At 47.3% G+C, this 12,110-nt stretch overlaps 1 protein-coding gene across 1 annotated transcript; it reads right to left on the bottom strand.

Moving 5' to 3' along the window:
* Positions 1-6: 6 nt before the first annotated feature.
* Positions 7-11,931, bottom strand: LOC101651562 (p53 apoptosis effector related to PMP22). Its single transcript, XM_004701977.2, has 3 exons — positions 11,701-11,931; positions 1,586-1,726; positions 7-712 (listed from the first exon to the last, which is right to left on the bottom strand). The coding sequence occupies exons 1-3, from the start codon at positions 11,912-11,914 to the stop codon at positions 486-488; spliced, it is 582 nt and encodes a 193-aa protein (XP_004702034.1). The 5' UTR covers positions 11,915-11,931; the 3' UTR covers positions 7-485.
* Between the last annotated feature and the right edge of the window lie 179 nt (positions 11,932-12,110).

The raw sequence follows: 12,110 nt of genomic DNA, 5'->3' as shown, positions 1-12,110 counted from the left end.
ATTTATTTCTCCCATTTCTTTTAGAACATTTGGCCACTAACAACTTTAATCTCTCTCTCTTCTCTTTAGACCTTAATAGGCCCACTCTGTTCACTCTGAGAAACACAGTAACTTAATCAGGTTACTGACAACCTGGAAGCCTTATCATTCTAACCATTTAAAAAAGTACATTTTCATATTCACTTTCTTTTACAAACACAATATTAGGCAGTGACAGATATTAGGCAACGTTGGTAAATGGTAGGAAATGAGCGAAAAAGAGGAAGTCTTGTTTAACTCCATTAAAAAAAACCCCAAGGTATAAAAGATGCCTATGGAACGCTGACACCATTTAGGACATATTTTCTACTTTAGCATAGTTTTGACTCGTTTCATAAGATGAGCACGTGCTCGCTGCCAAACGTCGGTTCGAATTCATCTGGGGCACGGAGTTGCTCTCTCTGGACTGCGTCTGCGCAGAGCGTTTCCCGCTGCGCTGGCCCGCGTTAGGCGGAGGAGTAGAAGTATCTGGGCTTGGCGTTACCCAGCAGGTCATCCTCATAGTTGGGGAGGCAGCAGAAGAAGAAGGCACAGCCGATGAGGATGATCGTGGCTGCCCAGCCAAAGCCGTAGGCCCAGTTATAGATGAAGGTGACGCCGATGTTGCTGTGAAGATCGAACTCCTGCGTGTACTTCACTGGGTAAATGACCAGCGAGATGATCTGGAACACCGCTAAAGGGGAAGAAAATCCCAAAGTGTGAGTGAATGAATGAATGCCTGGTGACAACAAATGAACTCCCTCTTCCACAATTGTTTTGGCCTTTGATTGGTATTAAAGCCATCTGATGTTGTGTGCATCGTAGAATCAATCCCAGCTCATGGCGACCCTACATACAGGGAAGGTCTGCTTTGTAGGGTCTCCTGGGACAGACCAGCAGGCCTTTTCTCCACTGAAGCTACTGGTGGGCTTGAACCGCCAATCTTTATCTTAGCAGGCTAGTGCTTAACTCTTATACCATCAGGGTTTCTTTGAAGCCACCGAAACAATGGTGTCTTTAACTCTGTTTACGTGGGTTTAAAGGAGCCCTGATGGTGGCTCGACTGCTGACCCAAAGGTCCATGGCTTGGTTTTGATTTTGGTTTAAACAATGCTCACGAAGGGAGTTTGGGGAATCCTAACCAACAGAGATTCATTGAATACTATGAACCAATGAAGGGCCTGGGTGGCATCGTGGTTAAGCACACGTCTGCTAACTGAATGACCTCCCAAGAGACCCGCACTGTGGACCACTATGGACAGTGCTGTACTCTAAGGACGACATGGTCCAGTCCCGCAGGGTGGGTGTCTCTGGACATGGGACCACCCAAGAGCGGAGTATCCAGAGCCTTCCTCCTTCGGCCGGAGGATATAATGTTGTCAGCGGCATGGGAGGCAAAGCGCCTGGATCTTCAAGTACATCTCTCCCAGGTGACTCGCTCTCTCTCCCTGATGGCACGTTCTCTGACGGCAGACTGTAGAGTTGACGTGGCTCTTCTTGTGTGATTGAAAACCACTGCGTGGACGCCCGCTGAAGGCAGGAATGGAAAACTCGGACATAGTCTTACCAGCCAGGGCCAGGAGTCCTCCAATCACTCTCAGGAAGATGAGCATTTGGGGTCCACAGAGGGCAAAGAAGGAGAGGATGAAGCAGATGACCAGGATGATGAAACCGCAGAAGAGCATGGCAGCCGCGGCTCTTCCCCATGCTACCAGGAAACAGAAATGGCAACGACTGAGCCAGAGATGCCAAACACAAAGCATGACTGAACAAAGAGTGCACAGCTCCTCCCTCCCACCCACCCACCCACCCACCCACTTCTTTCGACTCATTCCATTTGGGCCAATTTGTCTCTGGATAATGCATGCACATCTGCGTGTTCAGGGAAGAGTAGACTATTCATACCGGATATTGACACACCAATAGTGATGCTTTTGTCCCTTCAGTCTGGGGGCAAATGTCTCTTATCTTTATTGAAGGTGTCAGGGTCTGTTTCAAGGGTTCGCCCCAGTTCCAGAACACAACAGGACATGAGTGAACAAAAGAACCACCCCAGGGACACAGCCCTCTTTCGGAACTAGCGCAAAATCAGTCCGGATGGATCTCAGCTTCATCTTAGGACTGGTAGGTGGTGCTTAATGTCTACAAGGCATTCTGGGAAATTGGACATTATATGATGTGGACATTGTGTCAATACCGTGTTATATACAGGAAGACCCCATGCACTATATAGTTTAATCCTCGAAGAAACTATGATAGGAAAACCCATGGAAGCTCATCAGTGGAAACCAATGGATCCAGGAGGACAGCCTTGCTGTGCATGTGGGTCAGGGAGGGGCTCAGGGTGGGGGAGAGAAGGCAAAGCTGCACTAACAACCAGATCAGGACTTTGAAGGTGCCAGGACCTGGGAGCAGGGGGGAGGGTACACAGACATGGGCAATTGGGAAGGAGAGCCGGGTGCAGGGTTGGGAGCAGGGGCTGTCTATGACAGCTCTGGCTGCTACCACCCTGTTGGCGTGGCTGCTTCCTGCTCATGTACAGCTGCTGCTACTGGCACCACCACCCTGAGCCAGGTGTCCTCAAACAGCCCAGCCCAGCCCAGCCAACACCGCCAGTGCCCCGGGCAGGTGCAAAAGAACAGCCACAGGCACTGCCCTGGGTTATCAGTGACTGGCCACAGGGCAGCCAGGTGGAGGGGGAGATGGAGGAAGAGGAACAAGACGAGGTGCTGAGCGGATTGGGATGCACCCAGGAACCCCACTGCTTCTCTCTGGGGGGTAAGGTGCTTTAAACCTATTTGGGGAACATAATAAAAGGACAGTGGTGTTCCCTTTGAAAAACAAAAACAGACCAGCAACAAACAAACCACTCTATAGGGCTGCGGGTGTATATGTGATCCGACCTTGCTTGCTCGAATGAACATAAGTAACCCATAGTGTGATAGGTTCCAGGCAAGAACCACCCTCAATTTACTACTAGGCAGAGCTGCTGGATAAGACCATTTAGTAGTGGAGAAGATGGTGTTTTATTTACAAAAAGCACATGTTTATGGCAAATAAGCTTTCCAAGTGTTGGCCTTTTTTCGTAGTCACCGATCTTGGCCCCTAAAAGAATCAGAATGAGGTGGAAACTGCACCCCCGGTTTGGAGACCTGGAAAGCCACCTCTGGTCCTGTGCAGGGAAATGCATGATACCCACTCTGGCAATTTCAAGCCATGATTCTCATCTTTCAATCTGCCCTAACTTTTTAAAACCTCCTCGAACATAACTTCATTCTAGAACTAATAACTAACATTTATGGAGTAATTTCTATGTGCCGAGCCCTGGGCTAAGAACTTCACATGCATCAACTCACCTTCACAATACTGCTCTACGCTACATAGTAGTATAATCTCTGTTTACAAGACGAAACAAACAAACCAAAAAGCCCCGATGCTATCCTATGGCTTTCAGAGCTCAAATCACTTGCTCAATATCACACAGCTAGTAAGTGGGTCAGACATTCAGCCTGTCTGAAGGCAGAATATGGAACAGGTTAAGTAACCGCAAGCGATTACTCCTCCCTGAACTTGAAAAGAAGAGTCAGGGGCACCTTCGCCCTGGTTTTGGTTCTGTGACACAGCACTGCTGACAGCATTGATCCCCATTTCTAGATCAGGTCTGTGGGTGCTCTGCGCTTGGCTGGCAGCCAAAGAGGTGGCAATTCCAATCCACCCAGTGTGGAAGGCCCGGCCACCGTAGGATGGGAGTCTTTGAGAGCGTAGTGGGGGCAGTTCCACCCTGAAACGCAGTGGGTTGCCACCAGTTGGTATCAACTCAGTAGCAACAGGTTTTTAAAATTATTACTATTCTAATTCCAGCTCAAAAAGCAAAACATGGGTTTGGGATAACAGACACCATGAGTTTTGCGGGCAGGTGGACCTCAGTTTACATCTCACCGGTGCCACCTACTAGCTGCATGTCAGTCTCCTAATCTGTTGGCCAGGGCTACAAACACCTTCCTCCAAGGTTATTGTAAGGAAAAAAGATGTGGGAAAAGTAACCATGCTATGAATGCTGCAGCCCTCAATTCAGAAAGCGCCCCCATATCCCCCTGCACCTCCCATTTTCATTTTGGTCTGCACTCACAAAGTTCTGCTCCGGCCCTTGGAGACTGCCCCTCACTCCTACCCAGAGTTTTTGCATCCATATATCTGTGATAGCCCAGCCTCGGGGAAGCTTTGCCTGGTTCTCTTCTCCAGCTGCCACAATCCTGCCGGACCTTCCTCTGGATCCATGAAGACCCAGTGCCATAAACAGGATATAATGGCTAAGGAATGTTTAAATGCCTCAGAAATCCCTTGTGTTCGCATAACTGCCCCTAGATGGTACCAAAAACGGGCCCAGCTTCACATGTACAGCGCTTCGTTCTTTCCTCCAACTCGTCTTGTTCTTCCTGTCAGCTCCATGAGAAACTTTAGAGGCAAGGTCAGTTAGAAATGTGTATCTTAAAATCAAAACGAATGAAGCCAAAGCATGGCCCTCTGTTCTCACTGTTGCCTAGGCCTTCCAGGAAGGTCGGTGTCAGGAGAAGAGGGCCCATGCTTCGGGAAGAGCATCAGTTCCTCAAGGAGACCCCATAGACCACTCCATCCACCTCACCAGGGGTGGCTACTGACATGCAGATTCCTGGGCCTCCTTCCAGACCTACTGAATTAGGTACCAAGAGGCAGGGCCCAAGAACCAGCATTTGACTGGCATTTCTTAACATCCATCCTAAAGTTTGAGAATAACCAAGATGAATGATTAATCGCCTCATAAAACAAAACAAAATATGACGCACACATGTCTTTCGTGCGTGACCCACTGCCATAATAGTGTTATTTCTATAAAGTTTTATGGCACCTGCTATAAATTCAATTAAGCTGGAACTTTTAAAGAATTTGCTTTTAAACTGAATTCACAAACGGCAACAAAAAGCAACATGGCCTGCACATGAATACCATGAGGGTAAACTGCACACACTCAAATATGAGTTTCTCCTAAAAGCAGGAAACCATCCTCACACAAAACGTATTTCAACAACCCGACATTGACAGTCACAGATTGAGAAAATGCAGTTCGATGATCCACGTATGATGCTGTTGTTAAAGTCAGATCAATCACTTAAGGTTTACTGGAGAGAGGCATGGTCATGACTACTGCCTCTCACAGTCTAGTTGAAGCGTCATGATGCTCCGTGTTTGCACACTCGAAGGGGTGGTATAAAAAGGGAAGGCAGTCCATCGAACCTAGAAACGGTGGTTGAACATAAACATACAGGCAGATGCCTTTTTTTTTTTTTTTTAAGTTTCATTATGTAACTTAAATCGAGTTGGTTAATGATGTCTTGTTTGTTTAAAATGCTGAGTCTAAACCAAGGGAAAATTGAAAACTAAGCGACATTCTGTCCTGAGAAAGGCTGTCTGGGAAGTAGAAGGAACGTGTAAAACCTGTTCCTGGGTGCTCAGCAGCACCCACCCTGAGTCACCTAGCTCCCTGAGGGCAGAAATCTTGGCCTGGCTTCAGAGGTGCTGGGGCTTCTCTGCAAGCCAGGCAGCCAACATTCTCACGCAACGATTGTGTTTTGAAATGATGAGCTGCGCCCCATATTCTGTCTGGGAAAGAAACCGATGGTCAGGCCGGGCGAGCCTATTCTCCAGCTTGCTTAGAAAAGCTGAGACAAGTGTGTACTCTAAGACCCTTGGGTCTTTAACTTTTTGAAAGAGCCTACCATCAACAAATTGGATCCACGCTTTGGGGAGCTACTTATATTTTTCTGGTATACCATGGTCTAAATTACATCTTTATCAACCCTCATGAAAAGCACCGACTTTTACTATTTGGCCTAAAGCTATCACGTATTGATTCAGCAGGTGGTCCTCAGTTCCTTACCAAAGGTAGACTGTGTCTCAGGATAGTTTTTCACACTAAAGTTTCTCCCCTTCTTTGTGTGTGTGTGTGTGTGTGTGTGTGTGTGTGTGCTGTGTGTGGTATCAGATGACACCATAAAAGCATCCAGGTAAAAGGAGGCTGTCTTTCTTTGTAGGAATATGAGGGAGGTTGTTGTTGGGTTTTGTTTCGTGATAGAAAGATCGATTTGAAATTCTGCACATGTATCATCTTGTGTGGCCTAAGTTTACCTGCTAAGTACCACTTGGAGAAACTCATGATCAAATCAATCGGAAACATTATGAAGATCACCTTTAAATAAGATTGACTAACTAATGATCCATTTAGAGGAAGATTGGCTTATCAACCTTCACTATCGCTTTTGAAGATTCAGCATCAAGTCAAGAACCTGGAAAGCATTTGATGGTCACTATGGAATTCTGAGGTTTTCCTAGGAAGTGAGAGAGAGTTACAACTTCCATTTCCAATAAGACAGAGGAAAACAGGGAAATGTGAGAAGACAGCAAAGTCAATTGCTAACAGCAAGAAAGGCGAAAATGAATACTTCAAATATCAAACTAGAAACTCAGACTAAAGCTGGCAAAAGGAGGGGAAAACTATATTTTAAGGTGAGTCCTAAAACCAAACGAAACCCATTGCCATCACGTCCATCCTGACTGAGTGACCCTGAGGGGGGTTTCTGAGACTGCAGATTTTTATAGACACAGACAGCCTTGTCTTTCTCCCTCAGAACAGTGGGTGGATTTGAACCACCAACCTAGCAGTTAGCAGCCCCTGGCCTGACCCACAGTGCCACTAAAGCTCCTTTTATGGTGAATAAATCATTGCACATATTGCTACTATTACTGTAATGTTTTGGAAACTATCACTAATTGTCCCCCCTAAATGGAGTCCTTTTAATGGACATGCTACAGTCGTCAGTAGGTTCATACTGTACCACAAGTCAAAAGTCTCGGGTCTCAGCCCTTCCTCGGTGTCCTGGTGGGCCCTGTCCAGAGCAAGGGAGTCATCTGTTAACCAAACCGAAGGTCTCGTTTACTGAATTCAAGATTTTGTCAGATGTCTTCCTATTGTTTTGTTGTTGGTAGGTGACAGCGGGTTGGTTGCAACTCATAGCAGTCCGACGTATAACAGAACCGAACCCTGTCTGGTCCCGCGCCATCCTCACAATTATTTATGTGTTTGAACCCAGTGTAGAAGCCACTGTGTGAATCCACCTCATTGAAGATCTTCCTCTTTTTCTCTGACCCTCTACTTTACCAAGCAATAGGTCATTTTCCAGGGACTGGTCTCTACTGACAACAGGGTTAATCTACGTGAGATGAAGTCTAGCCATCCTGGCTCCTACGGTCCATAGGGTACACTATAGGGTTTTTTATATGATATAAAACCCTAATTAAAAAATTAAATGCTATGTATAAATAACTATCAGCATGGATATGTCATGTATTAAAAAAGAAAAGATTGCTTATTATATTCCTCTAGTTGTATTCAATTAGCAAGTAAAGCAGTGGTTCTCAACCTTCCTCATGCCGTGACCCTTTAATACAGTTCCTCATGTTGTGGTGAACCCCCCAACCATAAAATTATTTTCGTTGCTACTTCATAACTATAATTTTGCTACTGTTATGAGTCGGGTGACCCCTGTGAAAGGGTCGTTCGACCCCCAAAGAGGTCATGACCCACAGGTTGAGAACCACTGAACTAGAGGAATCTAGATCAGCGCTTCTCAAAAGTGCCTACAAGATCACATGGGGATCATGTTAAAATGAACCTTCGAGCCATGGTAGCATAGTGGGTTATGCGTTGGACTGCTAACTGCAAGGTCAGCATATCAAAACCACCAGCCACTCAGAAGGAGAAAGATGTGTGGCTCTCTACTCCCGTAAAGAGTTACAGTCTCAGAAACCCACGGGGGCAGTTCTACTTTGTCCTATAGGGTCGCTATGAGTCATAATGGACTCGATATGTTCAATAGCTCCCAAATAGTGCTACTCTACGACACTCTGAGTAGCAAAATCCTAGAGGTCCACCCCTTACAGCCCTCAAAAATCTCTCCAGGAGAAGAGGCCACTCTGCATACCTTCTGGAAGGCAGTAAAGAAGATGATCTCACCAGAAACAGCAGGGTCAAACAGGAGAGCATTCCGCAGCTGGTGTGAGATTCTTTCCCCCTGAACCAGAGCCAGATGATAATCATTTGCTGCGTGTGTGTGTGTGTGTGTGTGTGTGTGTGTGTTCAGAAATAGAGGTAACACATCTGCTTTCAACATAATCACATACACAATTCAGAGTGTCTTCACCAAGCTGCATTACTTTACTTCCTAGTGGTCTTTGAAAGCATTTTGTTGAATTGGTGGTGAAATAGCTCATGTAAGAAGTTAGGAAAACAGAATTTTCCCCTGGAGACGAGATAACTAGCATTGAGCTGGGGATCTACCCTCAAAGAGGTGAAAGTTTGTCAATTGGGAGGAGAAGGCTTGGGCATAGACATTACAGGAAAGCCACTTCGGTCCAGTTGGTAGAAGAGAAGTACGTCTAAGCAAACAGCATCGTGCAGGGAATAGAATTGAGCTGTTGAATAAAGGAAGCCCCTCAATCATGGAAATGAGTGCACTCTGATCCTTGTCATTCTAGACAAGGCGCCTGTATCTGCTGGCAGGGAGAAGAGAAAGGTAATCAATAGAAGAGGGCGGAGGCTCCCTGGGGGGAGCAGGGCTGCATTCCGCAAACGTGGAAGGGGCTGGGCTAGATCATTCGTTTCTGGATGCCCTATTTGATAGATCAATACTTGCCTTAATTATGAACAGTGGCCCACTTTTCCTTTTGCTCTGTAAGGCCATTAACACACACCCATAGGTGTATATATATATATATATATAAAAAGTCATCTACCTCCTAAGGCCTGATTTCATAAGATAAGAATATTTTAACACTGGGCCCCTCCCTGCAGAAACAATCAGCTCAGCATAATTTAAAAATGAAATCCTTTGAATTGAATGGAGCTAATGTGAACCTCTTGGCATCATACTTATTACCCCTCATGTACAGGACTTTTGCAGGAGGGAGACAGAGCTTTCCACTCACCCAAAGAGCTATCGCCTCGGAAACCCACAGGAGAAACCCTGCTGTCCTCCAAGGTCGCTAGGAACCCACAGGGATGGCAGTGAGTTTGGGGTTTAACGCTGTACTTTTGAGAGCCACAGGGTACAAGAGCTGAATATCACTGCTCCTCAGATGCTTGGACTTGTCCTGTGTCCCAGCGGATTTAGTGGAAGTAAGACTAATGGCCTGTGACGGTGTTCCAAAGTGTCTTGGGAGAAAGTGAGACCCTGCACTTTTGAGCTCAGATGCAAGCCCAACGCTCTTCCCCCCAAGCGCAGCTACTCTCCCCTTTTATCCAGACCTCAGGGGAGAGGCTCACAGGCTCTGCTTCCTTCTCCACCCAGACAAGAAGGAGCTTGCCGGGATTTGAAATCTGCATTAGCCAATGCGGAAAATACCCTCCTGATGCCGTTGTTCTGAAAAGTAGATGACTGAACTATTGAATTGTATGATATGTGACTTCAATACCAATAAAACTGTTTGAAACAAAACAAACCAAAACTGGAAGCGTGCTCCACGACAGGGGCTGTGGCCCCAGTAGAATTAGTATTTGAATTTCTCTTTGCCTATAGTATCAACTGTCTTCTCCCATGGGCTTCTCCTGAGAGCAAATACTGGACTCATGGATTGATTCAAGGTCTTGATCAAGAGCTTCTTCCAACCCAATATCAACAGTCCTTTTTTGATCTTTGTAAAGGAAATGAATTCTCCAAGTGAGATGTTAAAACCACTATCCACTTAGGAGAATCCCTCTTGTCTGCTGCAAGTAGTGACCCAGATAGTGAGAGATGTGTCAAGATTTGACCAGATAATCAAACTGAACTTTTCAAAAACTACATAGGATATCTATATATACACACTATATTTCATATCAACTCAAAAATAAACTGTACCTTAGATCAGTAATCTTCTACCTTAAAATTTTAAAAGGAATGCCTTTGATTTTCATGGTATTCAATAAGTTAACAAAGGAAGGAACCAAACCTGCTTACTCTCGTCTACACACAAAGCACCACAGTGCATCTGGGGTGGGACCAACCACACCCTAGCAAGGTGAGCTCACCCTGTGTTCCAGAAAGTAAAACACGGCATTGTTTCACAAGAGACTAGAGTCACACAGGCCAGATCCTGCCCCCGCACGGGTGCTGGTCGCCAGCACTCCCGCAGGCCAGCTGCACTCCTCTGGTCTGCAGTAAGTAGCCTGAATACTGAGCAGACTGGGAATGGCCCGACCCCTGGCAGGCATGGTTTTACTGTGCTTTAGGGGAAAGGAGAAACACAAATATTTAGGAAAGCAGGCTTCCGTGCTGTGTTTGCATTTTAGGACCTGGCCCCAGCACTGCCAGGCTGCATTCTGAGGGAAGTTGCATCAGGACACTTCCAAACAAGTCCACAGCAGATAAGATAAGAGGCCAAGCGCCTGGAACAGGGCCCCAAACACACAAATAAAGTGGGTTTAACTCTGGGTGAGGTTGTGGGGAAGAATCAAGCCACTGATCACAGCAGAGAGGGCAATAAGGCAGCGGCAGCCTTCTTTCTCGGTTTGCTGTACATACACTTTGGATCTCAGCAACCCCAAGTGACAAAACAGAACTGCTCCCAAAGGGCTTCCCGGCTGGCATGCACCCTAGAAACAACTGGAACCCCAGCTTCTCGGAGAGCGGATAACGTGGAACCGCTTTCACCAGCAGGGTTCCTAAGTTCTGTCTCTGTGGAATCCGGTGCACCCAGGTGGGAAAGCCCTGGTCGGGAACATGTGGCTCTCAAGCTTTTGATTCTGCTTCTAACCAGACCCTCCTCCCGCCAGACACATTGTGGATCAGGGCAAAACGAAAGCAAGCGGTCTCCACCCCACCTCTAAGTGGGATATCCCATGGGGAAGAAAATGCCTGTGCAGACAAGAATATGTCCCTTTAGTGTGAGATGACCTCCCTGTGGGAAAAACAGAGTCGCTACCTTCAAGGTCTCCAGTGCCGGTTTCATTTTATGTAGTAGGAGATGTGCTTGGTTTTAGATTTCACAGCGGATTAAGGTAAATAGATATACACATGTGTGTTGTGTATATGTAAAATAGATATATACCTTATACACACACACACATAGCTATATCAAAAAGCCTACCTTATATATTGAAACCGTAATGTCCCACATAAACCGAAAGCTAACATCTAGCAAGAACTAGCCTGAGGTGTGAAGTAGTAAAAGTATGTAATGGAGCCTAACTGCCGGCACTTCAACGGAAGGGACTTGTTAAAGGCTTCCATCCCATGTTACTGTTCACGGAAACCTACATACTAGGGAAGGCACCCCCATTATAATGATCTTTGACTCACCAGGACAACCAGGGGAGGAGGAGGAGGAGAGAAAGGAAGGGGAAGACATTTTGATCTCCATTTAAAAAAAATCGAATATACTCCTCTTAACCTTTTCCGCTCAGTGGACGACAACACCTCGCATTTGAGAGACAAATCCTATGAAAATACTGTCTGATCGGGGCCCGCGTCCTTCCAATTTTGAGCCGGAGCCTCTGAGCGTCTCTCTCTCTCTCTCTCTCTCTCTCTCTCTCTGTCTCTGTTTCTCTCTCTCAGGCCGGCCCAGCCTGTCCCTGCCCAGAGGCCTGGCCCCCGGGCGCGGGCGGCCACTCACCGAACTGCATGAGGCTGATGCAGCCCTGCTCGGGGGACCCGGTGCCGCCGCCCTCGCTGGGGCATTTCCACCAGAGCGAGGCCGTCTGCAAGTGGGTGCTCGACTGGAGCCAGCCGCGGCCGGACAGCGCGATGATGTCGAAGGCGATGGCGCTGAGCAGGAGCAGGGGCAGGATCCACCTGCAGCGCTCGCAGGCCAGGCCGCAGCGCAGCATCTCGACGGTGGCGACGCGGAGCAGAGAGTGGCCGAGGAGCGCGGGCGCCGGGACAAAAGGGCCGAGGGCGCGGGGAGGCGGCTCCCGCGGGACGGACGCTCGGGCCGGGCGCGGGGGCGCGGTCGCCGGCCCCACCTAGATTCCGGTGACTCAGCGCGCCCTGATTTCATAAGATAAGAATATTTTAACACTGGGC

Source organism: Echinops telfairi, unplaced genomic scaffold, assembly GCF_000313985.2.
Source record: "Echinops telfairi isolate 266 unplaced genomic scaffold, ASM31398v2 ScPeMD7_3533;HRSCAF=4204_0, whole genome shotgun sequence".
NCBI classification, from domain to species: domain Eukaryota; kingdom Metazoa; phylum Chordata; class Mammalia; order Afrosoricida; family Tenrecidae; genus Echinops; species Echinops telfairi.
This window is presented reverse-complemented; position numbering and strand designations above follow the sequence as displayed.